The following is a 22,984-nucleotide window of genomic DNA, read 5'->3' as shown; positions in this document are numbered from 1 at the left end:
CCAAAATCAAGGGTAGGATGCATAACCAACTGAGCCACTCAGGCATCCCATGTTTAATTTTTATTTTAAAACAATGCAACCAACATTAAAAGAAATATGAGAAAAAATATCTATGCTCTCAAGCATCATTAAATTTTAATTTATAAATCTACTTAATGCTGATTTTGTATTTTATCATCATTATTGAAGCAGGGAAACGTACACTTAGAGTTTGAGGGATTAATTGACCAAGGAACAAGTCTGGAATTTAAAATGACCAAACATCACTCTTTTTTATAGCAACAGTAGTCTTCTTATGCAGTAATTTTATATTTTATTGCTGAAAACTATTTGAACTTTTCTATAAGGCAGAAGGATGGATGTCAGAGCTATAAATGTTTGTAAGCAGATCAAAGGAGTACAAATAAAAAACATGAATACATTTCTCCAACTGAAAATGATATGTAATTGTATATTATTTTTAAGGTGTTATTTCTAGAAATCAGTTATATATATAATGCAGTTAAATATTTTGGAGATAATGTTATCAAGAATACAAATATCCATTTTAAGAGTTCAAGAGCTTCTATCATGTGAATTGAAGGGAAATAATTCATTACTTACTAAAACATTTAAAATATAGTGCTAATGTTATAGAAAAAGGTTGACGAGTTATGAAATCAAAGCACAGTGTTGGTAGGCTCTCTTTCTTCCTGCATACAGTGACATTAATGTTAGCTTTCAAAGCATATCTATACTGGGTGGGAGAGACTACATCATATATAGTTTTTTAAGAAATATTCTTCCTTGCTATCTGCATTTTAACTTTACACATAACATAGCTGTCGGTCATTTCCCTGAGTCTTCTTAAGAATTACATGTACTGTGTTTCTACTGATCAGTTCAAATTAGGATGGCCTCAGTGAGTTGATCTCCACTTGTCTTCCTACTGATATTATTATTTACTATGATCTGTAGCAAAATGTCACAAATAATGTTTAATTCAACTAAGATAAAGACCTCCTCAAAGATGTTTCTTAAATGTTTCTGTTTGTAATCAATCCAATAATTCTAGAGGTTATATTTCGAACTATACAAAATATACTTATTTTGTTCAAAGAACAAAAATGCTCAAATGAATTATTAAAAACAATTGTACTTCTTTTCCATCACTAATCATTAGAAAGCTTGCTCCTAGTATCTATCCATTGTTACCATACTTTAGCCCTGCAAAACCAATGAAGAACAGCAATTTATTATCTTGACTCTATTCTCTTATATACAGATAAAATAAAATCATGGCATGTTCTAGTGAACTTACACTTTGGAATTGGTGACCTGTTATGCTCCACTTCTTGTGACTTCAGAAAGATTATGTTCAGCTATGTTCCTTGTCTTGAGAACTTCTCAAAGTATTTTTCTATCTGATTGGCTTTGTTGTAACTGATGTAAGTGGTAAGTTCATTCAGTGGTTGAAGAAATAAACTTTAACTGATTAAAATTTGATATTTTAGTTGTTGATGCATGTATTTCTGAGTCAAGTTCTGTATTTCCAATTTTGCTAAGATTTTGCCTACTTAACATATTCATACTTGCATTTGATTTCAAATGATAAGCAGATTCATTAGTAGAATAGTTTGGCCTTCTAAATTAACAAAATTTTATTTCATATGTAGGATGATGGACCAGGGAAACTTGTTCCTGTGGCAGAATATACTAAGTGGCTTAGTTTGAGTTTGAATGTCCTAAGTCAGGAGGTCTAGAATAAACATTTCTTTTCTTTCTTTGCCACAGTCCTTCACCCTGATCCAAATGAAGTAACAACATAAACAGTGTGTCAAACAAATGCTTAGAAAATAAGTTAAACTTGAAATATAAACATAAATTTTTTTTCTGTATGGAAGTTCCCAGATGGGATAATTAAGTTTACTTATATATATTTCCGTTAATTGGGCTCAATATGCTTTCCTCAAAAAATAATTTCAAAGATGCCTCAGTGAAGTGAAGAATTAAATATGGGAACACTTCGAGTAATAAAAAAGAATTAATCAGGGACGTCTGGGTGGCTCAGTCAGTTAAGTCGGCCTTTGGCTCAGGTCATGATCTCAGGGTCCTGGGATCGAGTTCCACATCAGGGTCTCTGCTCAGCAGGGAGTCTGCTTCTCCCTCTTCCTCTACCTGCCATCCTCACTGCTTATGCTCTTTCTTTCTCTCTCTGTCAAATAAATAAAATCTTTAAAAAACCTTTTTTTAAATAATCTGTAAGGAACAATTTGTTGGCATATCATTGCCTAAAATGAAATTAAGCAAAACCTTAATTAAATCAGAGTTAAAAGGTAGTTTATTTGTTTACTTTCAATAGGATTCAAGTTCAATGTAAGCTGGCCATATTTGGTTTGTATGGTAAATCACTTGGAGTAGATAGTCTCCCGTTCGTGTTATTATTATTGATGTAGACTAAAATAAAACGAGCCATTTTTTTAAAGATGAAAGGAGAATAGCAACACGATAATAATAATAATAAAATGATGTCCTGGGAATGAAAACACTCTTGGATCTTCACCAGACCCTACCAGATCTAGTTTTTTCCTTCTTTAGGTCTCCTCTTTGCTTGTTGTTCCTTTCGTACCTTAAAGAAGGGCTGTGTGTGAGAGTTGGACTGACCAGTTAGTTTTGCAATCTTCATATTTTGCCTGAAATTATAATAGGTTTATAAAATCAAGAGCACTGTCACATAGTAGCTAATAGTATTGTTTCTAGAACCAGGCTGGGTTCAAAACAATGAATCCTCCACCTACGAACTTGTAACCTTGGGCAAGTCACTATGTTCTCTGCTTCCTTGTTACCATTGAACAAGTGATGAGAAGCATGATATGATGGTAAGATTGATGAATTTAATGTAATAAGTGGTACTTTGAACAGTTTAGAGCCATACATGTTGTTCCCATCAGAATGTTTTTCAAGTATAACCTTGAAAAATGTATTTTATATTCCAAGTTTAACTAATTTTCTAAACATTTGTTTGACACACTGTTTATGTTGTTACTTAACTCACGTGTGTATTTTTTCACGGCAGTCAATCTACCTTTCTGGGTTGAGCTACTATGGTTGGGGTTGTAATGGTGGGTGGGGCTGGTGGGGAGGGTTGGAAGGATTAAAGAAGAGGGAGATAACGATATAAGATATCATTCCTCCACTTGGGATTCTCTCCTCAGCAGCCTCTGAATCACATGGCTGCTGCCTAAACACTGATGTTCCATCATGAGGGCCACATTGGCCCTCATACATGCAAAGTGCATCGACACAATTCAGTGTGTAAAAAGAATGATTCTGGTCTTGTAGGAATAACAGAAAAGATCCCTACACCTCATCAGTCTCTTCTGTTAAGAAAAGCCTGAATTGTATGAATCTTTCTAAATTTTCCACAACCCCCTGAATTATTCTACTTTCCTTTTTCTTTTACCATTTCATAAAAATCTAATATGCTACATTCGATAGACCTTATCTTCTCAAAATTATTTACTGTTGTTCTTATTTCATACTCTATGCTTTTATGCTCGTTCAGTTTTCATTTCACCTCCTTTAAACTTACAATAGCTTTTAAACTGACTTCTTTATCTAGTCATTGTTAAATCCATCCTCCATACCAGGATTTCTCAACCTCATCAAGGCTGGTACTTTCGGTAAGATAATTCTTTGCTGTGGAGAAGTTCTCGGTGAATTGGAGGCATTTAGCAGCTTCACTCGCCTCTACCCATTAGAAGATAATAGCACTTCCTCCAGGGGCACCTGCATGCTCAGTCGGTTAAGTGTTGGATTCTTGGTTTCAGCTCAGGTCATGATCTCAGGGTCATGAGATGGAGCCCCACGTAGGGCTCCGTGCTCAGCGTGGTTTGTGCTTGGCATTCTCTCTCTCCCTCTCCCTCTGTCCCTCCCCTGCTCACACATGTTTGCTCTCTCAAAAAATAAATAAATAAATCTTTTTAAAAATTGCACTTTCTCCAGTTATAAAAACCAAAAATTCGACAATGTTCCCTGGATGACAGGATCATCCTCAGTTGAGAACCTCTACTCAACAGTTCTTCGTGATCACTTATCTTGAAGCACAGGTCAGCTTTTATCATTCCTGCTGAAAAATTTTCTGATGCTTCCCATACTAGTCTGAAAAATCTTCTGACCCCCTCCGTTGCTGGCCATCACTCTGTTTCCTAGTGTATTCCAGTTTTGTATCTTCTCTATAATTTATGCTGGCTGATCTATGAGCCAATCTGTCTTCAGATAGATAGGCAAGCAGACAGGAATTTTCTGGGTTTGGTGACTGTCTTCACCCATAGCTTCCCCCTGGGTACCATACATGCACAGCATCATGTATCCACATTTTTACTTTAAAACATGGTCTTCCTCAAATTTCTTCACATAGTAACTCGGTTGGAATCTCTGCTGGAATTAAGAAAGGTCTTTGCTTTATATGCATATAGATTCTAAAAAAAAAAAAAAAAAAAAGATTCTAAAGTCACTGTAATTTGAGATGATACCAGTATAGAAATAGTCAAAAATATTTGTGTAACAAAATATTGAGTTCAGAAACAAACACCCAACATGTAGAGACAATATAAAACAAAGGAAGCATTTTTATGTCACTGGGGACCAGATAGTTTATTGAAAGTTGCATGCAGTCTCAGTAAACAATTCTTTCAGAATGAATCAAAATGTGAACTTTGTTCCACATGCCTCCACCCCCCAAAAATCTCTTGGATAAAAGAAGTAAATATAAATAAATATAAAAATAACATAATCTCTAAAATATTTACATATGAATCATCTCGGATTTAGGGAGATCATTTTAACTCATACAGAAAATTCAGCAGCTCACAGGGAAATTACAGATTTATTTTCCTACATAAAATAGTCAAAATGTTGGAGCACTTGGATGACTGAGTTGGTTGACTGTCCAACTCTCAGTTTGGCTTGGTCATTATCTCAGGGTCCTGAGATCATCCCACGGTGGGCTTCATGCTTGGTGGGATGGTTTGCTTGAGGATTCTCTCTCTCTCTCCCCTTCCCCTAACTCATGTACATTCTCTCTCTCTCTCTCTTTCTCTCTCTCTCTAAATTAAATAAAAAGAATTAAAATGTGTGGCAAATTATATCATTAAAAAATAGCAAAGAGTAAATTAGGAATAGATATTTAGATCAAATAAAGAATTGATATCCAGGGGCACCTGGGTGGCTCAGTGGGTTAGGCCTCTACCTTCGGCTGAGGTCATGATCTCGGGGTCCTGGGATCGAGCCTCCCGCATTGGGCTCCCTGTTGGGCAGGGGAGCCTGCTTCCCCCATCTCTCTGCCTGCCTTTCTGCCTACTTATGATATCTCTCTCTCTGTGTTAGATAAATAAATAAAATCTTAAAAAAAAAAAAAAAGAATTGCTATCCAGTTTTCAGTTATGTATTATAAATTAATAGCAAAAAAATAAGAATTTCACTGGAAATGAGAAAGTCCACTTGGTTATTAAGTATATGAAAGCATTCTCAAATTCCCTCGTCAGAGTAATGTAAATAAAAGTAACAGTGGGTGCTATTTCTCACTCGAATAGGTGAAAAAGTATTTTTACTTGTTTTTGGGAAAGTTACAGACTGCAAAACAGTCTGGCTATATATATATATATATTTTTTTTAAGATTTTATTTATTTATTTGACAAACAGAGAGACCACAAGTAGACAGAGAGGCAGGCAGAGAGAGAGAGAGGGAAGCAGGGTCCCTGCTGAGCTCGATCCCAGGACGCTGAGATCATGACCTGAGCCGAAGGCAGAGAGACTTAACCTACTGAGCCACCCAGGTGCCCCTTGGCAATATATTTTATAATTAGATTGAAAACTTTACTCTTTGACCTAACAAACATACTCCTGAGAATGTATTTGATTGAGATAAAGTACAAAGTTGTTTATTACAGAATAGTCTGTAGTCGCAGGAACTAGAAAACAATAGACAAATGGGAGAGATAACTATCATCAATGGGTTATTACATAGTTATATGGACACTAGATTATTTGGAGGAATTTTCCTGTGATAAAAGCTGTATGCAGAGAAGTATATATGATATGATCCATTTTGGTAGAAAGAAAGGCCAAGATCTGTGTGTGTGTTTTGTATGTGCCTAAGGAGATAAATGAAAATGAACATGAGCACACATTCTTGCACAAAATTGTTTGGCTGTTATCTGACTGCATTCCTTTGGGAAATTGAAACTTTCTTCTCCAGCTCCACATACTGCTTCCCCTCAAAAACAAAGGAATAAACAATACAAACAAAATTAAAGAACAGTCTCCACTGGGCACCCCATTGGATTTTTGAATTATTCCCATTATATCTAAGTCCATCAAGGCAACTTGATGGACTTAGATATGCAACATGACCGGCTGACTGCCCCCATATAAGGAAGGGAATCTTGTACTAGATTTAGCAGCATAGTCAAAATTTATTTATTCACCCCTTCTTTCAACAACACTGTTTTCACCTAAAATAGTTAGTGTCTCCACTGAATCATGCAATTTAGAGTCTAACATGATCAATGAGACATGGCCCCAGCCCTAACTATGAGTAGTTGCCAGGCACATAAGATCATCATGTCCCAGGCGAAGTCACGATGACAGGGGAATTAGAGTGCTGAGGGAGCCCAGAAGAGATTGAAAGCCAGTCAGAAACAAGCCACGCTTATTTTCTTTCAATTCATTCTTGGACTAGATCTTAGGAATTGAGGCCTCTGTTTATTTTGCAGTGTTGTTTGCAATGAGTGAACTCATTTTTATTATAGCAGTATATTAATGAGTTTAATTTCAGCAATTTTATTATGTCATTTTAAATAACATATACAGTCAAGATTTTTATAGAACACATTCCTTTGTATTGTATTTGTTCATCAAATACTCCATTCCTTGTTCCTGGAACATCTGGAATTCAGGGAACTTTGGGTTTGTTCATGAAAATAGTTACATATTTTCGTGTATGAAAAAAAGTGTAGGGAAGGAATTTTGTTTATTCATCAAAATGAGAACTTGTACATGGGTCCGTTATACTATGTGCATAGTATAGTATAATAAAAGATACACATAATTTTATTCTCTTAAAACTGAATCTCATTTTTCTACGTGTCTGTGTATACACACACACACACACACACACATACATATATAGATCGATGGATGGGTGGATAGATAGGGCAACATTACCTCATTTTATAAATAACAGTGAATTTCAGTTTAAGAAAATTAATTCTTCCAACCAAATGGGGCTGGTTATTTTTTGTTCACAGCCACATGCGATTCCAAAGTTTATGAGGTTGGGCTTTTAAACTTTATCTTGTCCTCTCTTTAAATCTATACATTGGGTTTTGGAAAACCCTGTTAAAACATGAACACAAAAGTTTAAATGTAGTCAGTGTATTTTTAAATAACTTACACTCTTCTGATAATTTAAGAATTCATTGACAAAAGCAGGGATGTGGGGATGGGGTATGACCTTGTAGTTGCTCAGGCACACACTTCCAGGAGAATCCTGTGCTTCGTTACAAAGCTCAGCTGTTGCTATCTTGACATTCTTAATAATTTTATCTGTGAAGTTACGTTTCGTAAGTGAAGTCCCTGGGACAGTGGGGCATGAATGTGAGCAGCACTGGGACAGTGGGGTGTCAACTTGAGCAGCAGCGCTGCATGGGGGAAACTCAGCACTCACAGATTCAGTCCTGTAGGCACAGTAGGCAACACAGAAGCCAAGTACTGCCCCTGACAGTGTGGTGTATGCATAGGCATGCCTCAGCAGGCTGACATGCTGAGTCCCCCATGTGGCTGTACCAGAAGCGACTGTGGGAGGTAGGAGTGACCCACCCCCCAAGCAGGGACAGGAATCTTGGTGAGAAAGCAGCTGACTCTCAGTCCCAGGATCCTGTCCCTGCAGTATCTACACAGATATTAAATCTTCTGTCTCAATTCCAAGATAATACTTGGGGAACTCAGATGGTAAATTTTGTCAATAAATTATTACAAAATAGGGAGGACATAGGGATATTGCAATAAAGCCTGTCGGGGTGTTATTAGAATACTTCACATTTACGATGTCCAATTTTGAAAACTCCTGCAACATTGCAAAGCAAATATCCACCAGCCTACAAATACAGATTAAAGATCATCACATTTGATGGACAATCACACTATTTTCATATGAAACTTTAAATAAACCAATTATTAACAGAGAAGATAATTCTTAATTAAATTTTCCTTATAATTGAAAATAAAGAAATAAAATACATAAATAGGCATTTGGGATTATATGCAAATTATGAAACTACTTTTGGTTTCTTGTTCAGTCTTAGCAAGTTACAGGAAATGTCAGAGGAAATCTTAAAATGTCAGTGCATACATTTACATTCAACATTAAATTCAGTATACAGTGTAAATGATCTTTGTTGTGAGGGAATTGTTTTGTATCTTCACTGTGGTGATGAATACACAAACTTATACATGTGATAAATTTGTATAAAATCTGTATAAAACTAAGTCCACACACAAATGAGTCCTGGTAAATTGGTAAAATATGAATGGGATCAGTGGATTGTACCCATGTCAATTTCCTGGGTGTAACATTGTAGTTATTTTCAGGATGTTACCATTTGGGATAAATGGTACATGGGTTCTCTATTATTTCTTATAATCTGCATGTTAATCTGCAGTTATTTTAAAATGAAAAGTTTAATTAAAAATCACATTCAAGGGGTTAAGCCCTCTGCCTTCAGCTCAGGTTATGATCTCAGGGTCCTGGGATTGAGTCCCGCATCAGACTCTCTGCTCAGCAGGGAGCCTGCTTCCCTCTCTCTCTCTGCCTGCCTCTCTGCCTACTTGTGATCTCTCTCTGTCAAATAAATAAATAAAAATCTTAAAAAAAAAAAATCACATTCAAGGGCACCTGGATGGCTTAGTGGATTAAAGCCTCTGCCTTCGGCTCAGGTCATGATCCCAGGGTCCTGAGTTGGAGCCCCACACTGGGCTCTCTGCTCCACAGGGAGCCCGTTTCCCCCCTCCACTCTGCCTGCCTCTCTGCCTGCTTGTGATCTCTGTCTGTCAAATAAATAAATAAAATCTTTTAATTAATTAATAAATAAATATCACATTCATACATGAAACTAATTTGTATGAACACTTAAATCTTTATTGAAAAATTGTTCCATTAGACTCAAGCTCCAAATATACTAAAATTTGTTTGTTAAGTCAGAAATTTATCTCAGTATTGTCACAATGCATACTCTTAATAGCCCTAGTAATGGTTGCAACTATCAGAAATTATTTGTCATCTTGGCGTTAGCCAAAACAAATGATGTCACTTACAATTTTATAATTGAAAATGAAATTGCTAATTGTATCAATTTTCAAGACCTAAGGAATGAATTTGCAGAAAATTAAGCCAGAAAAATTATATGATCAATCAGTATATCACAGTAATATAGTATTTCTCTTTATTGTATTACCCATAATTGATACAGAAATGTTATTTTTTGAAATTTATAAATTTATGTTGTTTTTCATCTACAATTCCTATTATAAGTAATAGAATATTTTTAAAGGGAAGAATTTTTATATTATTATCTTTAACAGCACTTATCCCCGCCTACATTTTGAACTAAAGGGCCCCAAACTTTCATTTTGCCCTGGGTCTTATAAATTATGTAAGTCTTGGGCCAGGAGATTTGATACAGATTGATCCAGAAAATCCTTTAAATTTTACCAAAGGGTAGATAAGTTATATTGAATACCTTATTTTTGTAGAATTGAACTTCACATAAATTTTTGGAAGAACTCAGAAATTGCATCCAATAACTAATCTCAGAAGTCAACTTCTTTTTGTCCAGAGGGTTTGCCAAGATATTATTTTGCTTATTTTATTGTATTGTATTATTTTATAAAAACCCAACAAGATTCATCCATCATCAGTCTTGACATTTAAATTTTCATTTACATTACTCTGAGAGAGGACTTCAAGGAAATCTTTCCATTTATCAGATGTACCTTTCCAAAGTGTGTTTATTTTACCTTTAAGAAATACAGAATTAAGGACTATGCAGATATATCAGTTTGGATTTTTTAAATCTAAACATCATAGTTTTGATAAAAATTCTGATACTTAGGTCCATCGGCTTCACATTTACCTGTGACATTTCTTAGCTTGCAAATACACTGCTAGAAAATGATTGGATTTCCTAGAAGCTTTGGAATGAGCCTGTCAGCAGTCATTCTTTTTTTATATGACAGTCACACCATTGTCCCAAACGAAATTTTAGGGGATTTTTTGTTGCTGTTGTTGTTGTTGTTGTTATTGTTGTTTTAAGATTTTATTTATTTATTTGACAGAGATCACAAGTAGGCAGAGAGGTAGGCAGAGAGAGAGGAGGAAGCAGGCTCCTGGCTGAGCAGATAGCCCGATGTGGGGCTCCATCCCAGCTGGGATCGTGACCCGAGCCAAAGGCAGAGGCTTTAACCCACTGAGCCACCCAGCCGCCCCCGAAATTTTAGTTTTAAAAACAACAAACCTAAAACTGACATTTGGGATGCATGTGTTAACAGTAAATTATTTCTGTTTCCTAGTGGTAGGCAAGCTTTGAAGAACATCAGGTCATTTGAGTAACGATGAAGGAAAATTATCTGTGTTAATGTTTTTGTGTACAGGTCACACCCACTTTTTATTCCGCTATCATGATGGCTCAGCTTGTTTTCTTTATTCTCTTCTGTTCCAGAATGACTCGTGGGGAAAGCAGTATTCATATGCACTCTTCAAAGCCATGAGTCACATGCTGTGCATCGGGTATGGAGCCCAGGCCCCAGTCAGCATGTCGGATCTCTGGATTACCATGCTTAGCATGATCGTTGGGGCCACCTGCTACGCCATGTTTGTCGGCCATGCCACAGCTTTAATCCAGTCTTTGGATTCCTCCAGGCGGCAGTATCAAGAGAAGGTAATTCGTTTTATCACTAGTATCTTCAACCAGCTCATTTGTAAATCGAGTTAATATTGTTCAGGTAACTAAATTCTTAATGTATCAAAAATATAATGAAATAAAATGTACAAAGCAGGAAAACAATCTATTTTGATATTTTGTAGTTTCCCCAAGATGCTTGTGGTAGCTGTCATTTGTTTCCAATTTCTTTCTTGAATAGCACTTTTAAAAAAAAATCTGAATTCACATCCACAGAAAAAAATAATTACATGTTTTAGAAGGCATGAAGCAGATTTGAAGTATTACCATCCATCATGCTCTATCATATTTCAACAGTTAAGGTAATATGCAGCCTTCTCTAGTATATGTTAGAAAAATACGTTAGCGATTAAATGTAACTTAGGCAGCCATTGTGCATGTCCCTCTGTGTTTCTCTGCATTATAATCATAATTTATATTATAACCCATATGCTTTGCTGAACATATGTTGCTCTTCTGTGTAGATAAGTCACCATACCCTCTAGTCTTAAAAAATGCATATTAACAGCTGCTATCATATGTTCTTAAGCACAATGTGTTCATTAAAACAATTGCTGCTCTAAACTTCTTTCAAAAGAGAGAGGAAAAGTAAATATATGCGATAATATATTCATTGGATTCTTTTTCATATGCTGAATTATTCTGTCTGGGTCTGAACCTTGGATAATCGGACAGTACGTGTATATTTAACACATTATATCATGTACATGTATATCATTAACTTTCGGACAGATAAATAAGAATATTTCATAACTGAAGGAAGGATTTATAATGTAGAAGTTTGGTTTAACATGATGGAGTATATACTGTATACTGCACCAAAGAGCATGTCTACAAGTAATGATTAAAATAGTTCTAGAATACTTCTCCTAGTGAGTGATAACAGGCTAGACTCATAACTACTTACAAAATAGCCGAAGATTGTTTCAGTTGTTTTATTTACAGACGTTTTCAACCCTATAATCACACAATAGGAGAAAAGGATCCTAGAGTCTTTATTTCCCTTGAATGTAATTACACTGCCACAAACTATTGGAATGAGCAAGTTGGTATTTTATTACTGAAGTAATGAAAAGATGAACCACCAAAATTGCTTCAAGGTACATTTTAAAATAAAGCCTTCAATTACATTGGAAAGAACAAAGCACATAGTAAGGGAGAAGAGACTTTATAGAATGGTGACTTTGACTAAAAATTATATACTCAAAGGAATTTGGGCAAACTTTATGGGGATTTAAGACAAGACTACAACAAGGTATATGTTTCTACTATACTGTTTGTTCTCTTCCAGTTGACATTGCTTTTTTTTAAAAAAATGCTCTTTTCCCATCTCCTTTTTGTCTGCACTATTGGTACCTATTTTTCTTAAAAGCAAATAAATCTTCAATTTCCAGTATTGCGTTTATTACCATTGTATTGCATAATAAGTGAATTCACTATTTTTATGTTTTTAGACCTGCTTTATAATCCAAGTATAACTTAGAAACCCAATGCCTATGCAATTATAAGCAAAGATATTATGATGCCTGCAATATTTCAAATTATCAAGTTCTTGATATTACAAAGGGCTTAATAGACGGCAAGCATACTGAGGTAATCTTTTACTTTCTGGAGCAATCTAATCAGAATGAGCTGATTATAAGTATATATATGGATTTTCTTATTCTGGATGTTTCATATAAATGCATTTATGCAATATATGATCTTCATCCAAATTGTATCATGTGTCAGTGCTTAATTACTTATTTTGGCTCATTAATATCCCATTGTATGGATATATCAGCATTTTGTTTATCTTTTCTTCAGTTGATGGACATTTGAATTGTTTCCTCCTTTCACTGTCATGAATAGAGCTGCTATTAACATTTGAGTACAAGTATAATTTGAATATCTGTTTTCATTTTGTTAAGGTATATACCTAGGAGTGGAATCGCTGGGTTATATAATAATTCCATGTTTAACTTTTTGAGGAACTGCTTTTTTTGTAGCTAATATTTATCTTTGGGTGTATTGGAACCATCTGCCATGGAGGACTATAAAATGAATATTGATATTGTTTTCACTGCCATATACCCAGTAATAACATAGTTTTGATGGAAAAGTGAGCACCAGTACATTTTATAGTAGCTATTCAGAATCCACTGGTGTTCAGCCCACATAATCAGACCCAGAGTTCACACCTAGACATAACAATCTATTGTCTCTTCATTTGCCATACTGCTGGGCTCCAGTGAAACTTTCAATCAAATCTAGTCTACTGCAAGTCATCTGGCCCACTGCATATGTCTGGAATCTTAGAGTTATTTAATTCTACCTTCTTAGGGAACATCTGTTCATTTGGGTTTTCCCAGCCAGAAGTTGTCCTATCATTTTAAGCAGCAACAGTAGATCCTCTGATTATGAGATCCTTACCTACACAATTTAGCAATGTTACTAATCTGACAGTAGGGTATCATTATCATCATCATTTGCTCTCTTGACCAAAAAAAATGCAATGATTTTCACAGTATAGCATTGCAGATTAAACTCTGACTTGAATCACAATGTATGTTCCTGATTTCATGGGTCATCATGTTTCATGTTCAATGACAATTCAGACAGCAACATTTTCCTCTTCTGTCAGTTATGGAGATTTCATAGTTTAAAACTGGTGGCATTTAAAATATGCCTCTCCTGATGCTCTGCTCTGGGTTACTAGCTAGCTTCATACTTCCTATGACTGGTAGACTGAGCAAGCTGAACTTCAGTAATAACCTAAAGTAATTAAATCATATTTTTTGGTTTTCAATTGTGGTTTTAAGTTTATTTAGTGAAGGTCATCTTTTCTGAATAAATAAAATCCCTCCCCCAGAACTTTTTGAAGCTAGAAGCCAGAAATGAGGAAGGTAGACAAAGTCCATAGGCTCTCTTTTCTCTCCTGTCAGAAGACTTGAGGAGCTACTGTTTGCCTTCAGAGAGAAGACACAGCGGGGAGGAAAAGGAAGGGAAAAGGCAGTTTTCACACCTGCTACGTGTGTGAAGTTAGTGTCCTTTGGTGGGAATGGCAAATGATTAAAGCTGATGGTTCCTTTATGAGATCCTTTGGACTCTTCAGGTAACACCCACTGAGTCTCTCTCCTATTCTTCCTAGATGAGGTCCTGCAAATTGAGGAGTTATCTCCAAGTTCTTTCTGCTCTGGGCTTCTTGCTCTGCCAGGCGGTACTCTTGGACAGGACCCAAGATACAATGCTGGCCCCGCTGTATGACTCAGATCGGGTCCACAGAAAAGCACCCCTGCATCCCTCCCTCAACCCATCCCTCAGTACTCACCTGCCTCCACACCAAAGCGATGAAGAGCCTGTGTCTAGCCTTCTCCAATTCCTTGGTAGGAGTTAGACCCTGTCCACAAGTTATTTATGTGTTCTCATATGCGAAACAAAACCCAGATCCATGTGTCCCAACTACGTGACCTTAGTTCAGAGATCCCCAAGTGGTTTTCTTGAAGCTGTACTCCCAGGTCATGTGTTAGAAGGTTTAGGGAGCTGGCAAAGGGACTCATAGCACAACAGTTACACTCTGAAGAAATCCACTCACTAATCCCATCAGGAAAATTCTCCTCTACCTTATTCACCGCTGTAGAACTTTGATACCTCCGCTGTAGAACTTTTTTTTTTTTTTTTTTTTTAACTTTGATACCTCCGGGAGTCTGGCTCCTTGAATCACCATTTACATTTGTAAACCAGTATTTAAGAGACAACTTTATACAGGCTGTTAGTAGTCAAGTTCTGGCAGAGTGAAAGTTATATGCAGATTTTCGACTATGCGAGGGGGTCAGCACCCTTAACCCTCACTTTATTTCAGAGGTCAATGGTATAAATAATCGTTCCCTGGCCAAATAAATTTGGAATTGTCGACTAAAAAATATGCATCAAAGTGCTGTTTCTGTGGATAAGTGTGTGCACCCTGAACATTTAACTTCTTGTGTTTGCCTTCTGTGCCAAACCCCTTGAATTGTAATTGATTAGAGTGCACTTTGGAAAACATCTTTCTAGACAAACTCCCCAAAATGGATATTCCATTTTTTTTAACTGACCCTGGGTGGTTACACTCTTTTCTAGATATGTCTGCAGTTCATCTCATCTTCAGGAGACGAAACTATTTTTTATCATCCTGTGTCTTTATACGGCTGCAACTTAGTGCTTATGCTTGGGCAGCCCTGGGGAACCTACTACTATTTTTAGATTCTCTTCCCTGTCATACAATTATAGTAATAGCAGCTTTTAGGTGTGCAAGAATTTTAACACAATACACAGTATGAATTTAGAGTAAGAGATTTCCAACTCACCTTGGTATACTTGATGTACGTGAAAGGCATTTTTTTAAAAGATATGTGTTCAGCATCATGATCAGACTATTACATTTAGCAATCAACAGCATGCGTCCAAAAAAACCCAAAAAACCAAAAACAAACAAACAAAAAAACTGCATTAAAACCCTTTGCTGAGAAGCTTTACACTTTCCACAGAACAGAAACTAAAATAACCTGTTATACAGTTAGTCACAAATACAGCCCTTGAATTTTTTGCCCATACACGTGAGTATTGTTTAAAACATGTCTTCTTTGTAGCAGCTAGGTGGTGCCACCCCTGTGCTTGGCTGAGTTCACAAATCTCTTGTAACCTATAGCTTCCCTGTCACTTCTCTGGCTCTCCTCTCCTGCTAAGCCTTGTTCCCTGGCAGTAATGAAAACCTTCTGCCACTGTCATAGTTAGTGCTTCTGCTGATGCTGGAACCACCATAGCCACCTTGGTTTCCTGGTTTGCCAAAGTATTGGCCTCCACCACAAGGGCCAGAGTTTCTGCCTCCAAAAATTTCCTCCTTTCGTGGGTCCAAAATTTCAAGATTGATTGTTGTTATTGCCAAAATCATTATACCTTCAGTCACCTCCAGAGCTGCTGCCATCATTACCAAATCCATTATAGGCATTCCCACTGCCATCGTATCTGCCACTGCCTGAATAGCCACCAAAGCCACCTTGCCCACAAAAGTTTCCCCCACAACCAAAGCTGTCATTCCATCAAAACTTCCATGACCACCGCCAAAGTTTCCAGAACCACTTCGATCTCTTGGTTGGATGAGGGCCTAGCCATCTCCTGCTTTCTCTTGCATAAGGCTTTCCTTACCTCACAGCTGTGGCCATTCACAGTGTGGCATTTTTGAATGACAATCTTGTCTACAGAGTTGTGGTCATCAAATGTTACAAAAGTAAAGCCACTCTTTGTGCTACTGTCAATCATGATTTCAATCACTTCAGTTTTCCCATACTGTTCAAAATAGTCCCTTAGATGGTGTTCCTCGGTGGCTTCTTTAATGCCACCAACAGACATCTTCACAGTTTAGTTAGTCTTTGAGAATCTTCTCTTGAGACAACCCTCTTGGTTCCACACTCTTCCATCCACCTCGTGTGACCTTGTGTTCATGGCTGCAGCCACCTCCTCCGCAGGGGCATGTGTGACAGACCCAAAGTCTCTGGAGCGCTTGGTGTTTGGATCTCTCATTACCACTCAGTCTATAAGCATTCCCCATTGTTCAAAACGGGTCCTCGGGTATTGTGCTAAGCAAAATAAGTTGATCAGAGAAAGAGAATTATCATAGGATAATTTGATATGTGGAATTTGAGAAACAAGGTGGAGGATCATAGGGAAGAGAGGAAAAAATGAAACAAGATGAAACCAGGAAGGGAGACAAACCATAAGAGACTCTGAGATTCAGTCAGGAAACAAATTGAGGGTTGCTGGAGTGGAAGGGTTGGGAGGGATGGGGTGTCTGGGTGATGGACATTGGGGAGGCTCTGTGCTATGGCGAGTGCTGTGAATTGTGTAAGACTGATGATCCACAGACCTGTACCCCTGAAGCAAATAATACATTATATGTTAATTTAAAAAATAAGTGAAAATTTTAAAAATAAATAAATAAAATGAAATGGTTCCGCAGACTCTCAGCAGTTGTTTTCAAGCTCAAACCCTCTGACAAAGAGTTTCCAAAACTGTTTAGTCTCTTCGGGGGCCTCTGACTTAGACATGACAGCAGTGGGAAAAGAGACTTCAATGATTCTTACTCGGCAGCATCCGTGGACAGAAAGCCATGAAAGATTTTTAATGTATAGTTTGAATCTGACCCAAGAATAACTCTAATTATATGAGGAAATTATCAGAGTGAAATACCTTTATATAGTGAATAGCTTCCTAAATCCAGGAAGCAAAGTGTCTAAGTCCAAGACAAGTGCAGGAATAATTTTTTTTTTTTAATAGACTGTGCTTGTTGATGGTAGAGCACATGGCAGTGAGCCAGTGCTACTCCAGGCTTCAAATATTGATTATGTTCTATAAAATTTTTAAAATGTCATATTCTCAATTTAGTAATGATAGGAAATTTAAAGGCTAAATTATCCAAAAGAACAATGATAAAATTTTCTTCATCTCTGCAAGAGCTTCTATGATGCTCATTAAAGGCCCTTTGGAATAAGAAGGTATGGTTTAATATAAGTAATCTCTCAATCATAGAAGCGAGTTGTAAGTAATCCTGTATGAAACTACATCAAATTACATAATTTTGTGTAATCATACCTAAAACATAATATTCTAAATCTCGTCACTCCAGGCAAATATTTTTTTCTTGGTTTTAGTTAAAAATCCATAGAACCTTATTCTTTCCTTGTAAATGAAGAACTATAATCAGGACTATTGTATTTCTTATTCCATAGAAATCTTTTTTTTCTCTTTTTTTTTTCTTTTTTAATCAGTTTAATCTTCCAAATTTGTATAAGCTCATGGTATGACCAGAGACAAAAAGCTAAGCCCAAGACCTGCTCTCATTTTCAATCCACTGAAATATCATTTGCAATAAAGGATTTGATTTCACATCAGTTAAAATAAAGTTATTATGGTTAATATAGACATTTTCTTGGTAATATGCCCTTCAAAAATAATTTGAGTAGAGGAAGAATGATGCCTAATCAACTTTGAAACTCTTATGGATCTCTCCACCAAACCTCATTTCCAGCCAAATAATTATTGTTCTCTCAACAAATCAAATGAGTCTGACTTGCTACACCCTTCACCCTATCCCTTTGTATAATTTTACCCCTTTCACTGTTTACCTAGGTTTTTCCTTCCCTTTGGAGGGCTGTGAGATCTTCTCTGATTGTCTCAACTATAGTAATCTATTTTTTGTGTATATTTATCTGTCCAGAAGAGGTTAAGCACCATAGTGGAAACACCTGTGTCTCAGCTACTGTGTCATTCAGCCCTTGTACGTAGCAACCTCGGTATTATGATGCTGAGGATATAGTGGCAGTGAGGATCTAGAATGTTTATTGGTCCAACCTTTATGCTAACATAAATAGAAATAACAGTTTATAATTTGAACTATACTTATGCTGCCACATAAGTATACATGAGCACATCTTTTAAAAAACGTTATTTATTTACTTGTAGATAAACATAAAGATACTGCCTCACATGTTACAGCAAGTACTTGCTTATGTATTGTATATACTTATTTAGCTTAAACACTTGTAAAGACTTAATTTTCAATATGCTTTACCCTCTGGAATTCTGAGACTGATTTCTCTGTAAGTTAAAGCTATATTATGAAAATGCCTTTCATTAGGGCTGACACAATTTGTTAGTTTCCGGGTTGATCAGTATTGTGTTCTCCTTTAGGATGTGATGGAACCCATCATCCAAATAGATGGATGGGAATGCTTATCACTGCTGTCATGTAATTCTGAGTCTTTAAAAAAAAAAAAAAAGACTATGACCAGAGCAAAGAGAAAAAATTCAGAGTAGTGACTATGATAGTTTGTAGGTAATTCTATTATTCGGTTAAAAGAAAAGAAGAGCAATTATGCCCTTCTTTCTTAACCTATCTTCACTTAGTCAGTTGAGCTGCTAATTTGATTTACTGATTTTGTAGGCTATGTTAGTATCGGCCTTCAGAAAAGCAAAGAGACCTTGAAGTTAAAATGATCTTGACCTTGGAAAATCAAATTGACCCAATGCTTAAATTAAAAATGGCTCGATGCCTTCATTTTGATTGGGAACATTTTTAGGGGGAAGATGTAGCTCTAAAATCCATGTGCATTCAGCAAAATGTTTCACTTGCTTTTCTTCCTTATTCGTAAAGGCTTTCTTCCTTCCTTTACAAATGAGAATGCCATGAGCACAACTCCCACATGGTTCCTTAATTAGTCAGAAAGATTTCCAATTCCGCTATACCATATACTTTTGCCTCCCAGGAGCTGAATTTAACGTACTCTTGTATGTTAAAGTGGTAGTTCTGCCAAATGTTTTCAGGCCAAGGAGATCCTACGACTGGGACTATCTTCGAGATTTTCTCCTAGGAAAACAGCAGGGCAGTAGCCCTTGGGTTAGCTTCATGTGGCCACTTGAGCTGCTAACAAATCGGGCTCTTGGCAGAATGATGATGCTTCCCATTTTCAGCTGAGAAAAAATTTTCTTATGTTAACTAAGTATTGTAATAAAGATAGGGACAGGTAGAGGGAGGGCTTTGGAGGCTGTTAATTTAATGAAGGTGAAAAATAGAATTTTGCCACTTGTAAATCTCTCATACCACTGATTTCCAACCAACCTTTGTATTTTAATATATCCCACTGAGAAATATGGTATTCCTCTTCACTCAGTGATACTTTCTGTAGCAATATTCTACGTGAGAGGGTAAAATTTCCCATATCTTTATTGTTAGTATTCATGGTTTCAGGACTATACAAAGTGGTAAAAATTGGTTCTCAGCAATACTTCATCTAATTCTTTGCAGTTTACATTTATCATTTATTGATCATATGACAGCCTCTTATAATAGCTCTAAAGTAGAGTTGTATTTTCTACCATTTTTCTTTTCTGATTGATCTATTGACTTAATTTTTTAGGAATGTTTGTATTTTCATTTGAATGTACTCCCTGAATCTCTCTTTCAAGTGTTTTGCTGTATTATATTTGTTGCCCCTTATATACCATGAGACATAAATACACTATTAAGCACTTTCACGGGGCAGAAGCTTGGTTACCAGGGACCCACTAATCTGACAAGAATGCACAGTGAATAAGAATTACTGAATGGAACTTGCATTTGCTTAGTCAGGTCATTGGGACCCATCTGAAAAAGGCTTTGAAGAATGCAAGGGAAAAAAATCAGCAGGTAGTGATAGTCACTATGAGACCAATGTCCCAGAGAAGACCCCTAATTTTGAGAAGACTCCTGGCAGACAGGAATAAAATGTGCAAACGCCCAGAGGTGGGTGTATGTGGGAATATTGAATTGTCTAATTTGAGTAAAGCAATAACTACCTTGTTGGGGAAACTGTGAAATAAGATTGGGTTATGGTCCACCTACAATAGTTTTGAATGTGGGAATGATGGGATTATACTTTGGGAAAAGGATATCCATTGCAAAATTTTAGCAAAAGGATATAGTAGTTGAAGCTGTCTTATAGGAAAATAAATCACAGCAGTCCATGAGATATGATGTACCCTTGACGCAGATCGTAAAGTTCCAAGATCAAATAGATCACTTCAGAAATGCTTACTGATAGATTAACACAACATGTTAAACAGGACAGGAATTGTAAGTAGATAGGAACACTCTGGTTAATAAACCCACTGGAAATGACCTTCTTTATAAGGAATCATGATCCAAATAGACTTCAGAGATAGCTTTCACGTGAGTCAGATCTCAAATCCATTTAATCCATTAAATGCATATTTACTAAATGCTTACTATGTGTCAGGTCTGGTACTAGACGCCAGGCACACAATGTAGGCAAATAAAGATAGTACTTTCCCTCATCAAGACTCTTGTAGTATAGTGGGCGGGAGAGGAGGGACATGACACCCAGAAACAAGATCTGTAGAAAACAGTCAGTTATAAAAATTGTAAAGTGCTGTAAGAGAAATGTAAAGACATGATAAGAGATTTTTAGGACTTTGGCTTAATTCATATGAGATGCAGTGAGGGTGGGAGAGGAGAAAAATTGATATTTAAGAAGAAACCTAAGAATGAGTAGAAGGGAGATAGTGAAGTAACCAGCATGGGGAAAAGCACTGAGGTGAGAAAAAGTTTGCCATGATTCAAGAACAGACAGGAAGGTGTGATTAGAGCTGAGGAAAGTGAAGCCGTTCGGGATGAGACTGGAAAGCTTAACTTGTGTCGGATTATGTGGAACAGATTAGGTGGAACCTCATAGGCCTCCTTAACCATGTTGTACTGTAGCCCAACTGCTATGAGAGTCTAGTAAGAATTTGATGCAGAAGAGTTACATTAGATAAGATTTGAAATTTTTAAGAGTGTCCAGTCAACAATGTATGTAATACATTAAAGGAAAGCAAAAATGGCCAGGTATTTTTTGGCATTAGGCAAATGGGCTAGTGCTAACTTACAAAGACCCAAGTAGGATTTCAGTTTTATTAGATGAAATATTAAACAAGGTGGAAATATTAAACAGGCCATTCCAGATTGAATAAATACCACCTATGGCAAATGCTGAACTGTTTTAAGGACATAAACAATTCAGTGACCCAAAGAAGTATATGATTTTACTAATAAAACTATATGTTTTTACAAAGAACTATGATTTTACTAATAAAATAACTATATGAGAGATGAGAAGCCACATGAGTGGGGTGGCACTGTTTTAGATGGCCATTTTTATTATTTTTTTTTTACTTACTTTTTTTAAAAGATTTTATTTATCTATTAGAGAAGGAGAGAGAGAGATCAGAAGTAGGCAGAGAGGCAGGCAGAGAGAGGGGGAAACAGACTCCCCGCTAAGCAAGAACCTGCCTTGGGCTGGATCCCAGCCTGAGACCATAGCCTGGACCAAGGGCAGAGGCTTAACCCACTGAGCCACCCAGGTGCCCCTTACTTATTTATTTTGACAGAGAGAAAGAGAAAGAGAGAGAGAACATAAGCAGGGGGAGCAGGAGAGGGAGAAGCAGGTTTCCCGCTGAGCAGGAAGCCAGATGTGGGGTTCGATAGCAGGACACTGGTAACATGACTTGAGCCAAACGCAGATGCTTAATGCATGAGCCACCCAGCTGCCCCAAGATGGCCATTTTTAATACCGGTTCTTCCAAAACTTTTTCTCCATTGTCCCTCAAACTTTAATATGCATCATAATCACCTGGAGAGCTTCTTAATACACATCTGTGGGCCCCATTCCCAAAGGTTCTGATTCATTAGGTCTAGAGTGCCTGAGAATTTGCATTTCCAACAAATTTCAGTTGCTGCTGCTGCTGCTGCTGCTGGTCCAAAAACTATCCTTTGAGAACTACTGCCGTAGAGTATTGTTCTTGTATGTGTGTTTTAAGCTGTGCACAGACATGTCTGTCTTCTAGCTCATGACCAGGAAGGGAACATGGAGAACACACATCATACCAACTCGCTGCATTGATGAGAGCTTCATTATGTTCTGCTTGAGGAGGCGGAGAAACATAATCTAGCTGGGGAGCTCTTTGACCAGCAAACAACTCAATACATATAGAAAAGGCAAAGAACAGACTTAGGTGGGAGTCTTATTATTTCTGCCATAAATACTACAGCAAAAAAATAGGCAGAAAAATGCTTGGTATTTTCTAGGAAACTGATAAACTTTGGATGGGTCATGGAGTACTTGAAAAACAGTGGTGGATATGAGACCTAAAGTCATTTGTGTTTGGTTTGGTAGGCAATGAAGAGCCATAGAGACTTTGAGTTATATGGCCTGACTCTACAAGAACTTAGACAATAGAGAATGGGGCAAAAAGTGATGGAGGAATAAAATGGAGGGAAGAACCTATGTCTTCCATTGAGCCATCTGTTAGTAAACTTGGACTGCATTACCGAGAATGCTTCTTATGCATTCTGTCTTATCTATCAGAGATGGTGAGGTGTCTTTAAAACAGTAATGGACTGTATACTTTTTATTAACAAAGATATCACTGTTATAAG

The 22,984-nt window shown here is 36.8% G+C and overlaps 1 protein-coding gene across 1 annotated transcript in view; it reads left to right on the top strand.

Moving 5' to 3' along the window:
- Nucleotides 1–22,984, top strand: part of HCN1 (hyperpolarization activated cyclic nucleotide gated potassium channel 1) — a 393,513-nt gene that overhangs the window by 263,351 nt on the left and 107,178 nt on the right. The window contains exon 4 of the mRNA XM_059173942.1: nucleotides 10,759–10,977. Coding sequence (XP_059029925.1) covers nucleotides 10,759–10,977 — 219 coding nt within the window. The remainder of the gene's footprint in view (nucleotides 1–10,758; nucleotides 10,978–22,984) is intronic.

This window comes from Mustela lutreola, chromosome 5 (genome assembly GCF_030435805.1).
Source record: "Mustela lutreola isolate mMusLut2 chromosome 5, mMusLut2.pri, whole genome shotgun sequence".
Taxonomy (NCBI): Eukaryota; Metazoa; Chordata; class Mammalia; order Carnivora; family Mustelidae; genus Mustela; species Mustela lutreola.
Note: the sequence above shows the minus strand (reverse complement) of the source record. Positions and strands in the feature narration are given on the sequence as shown.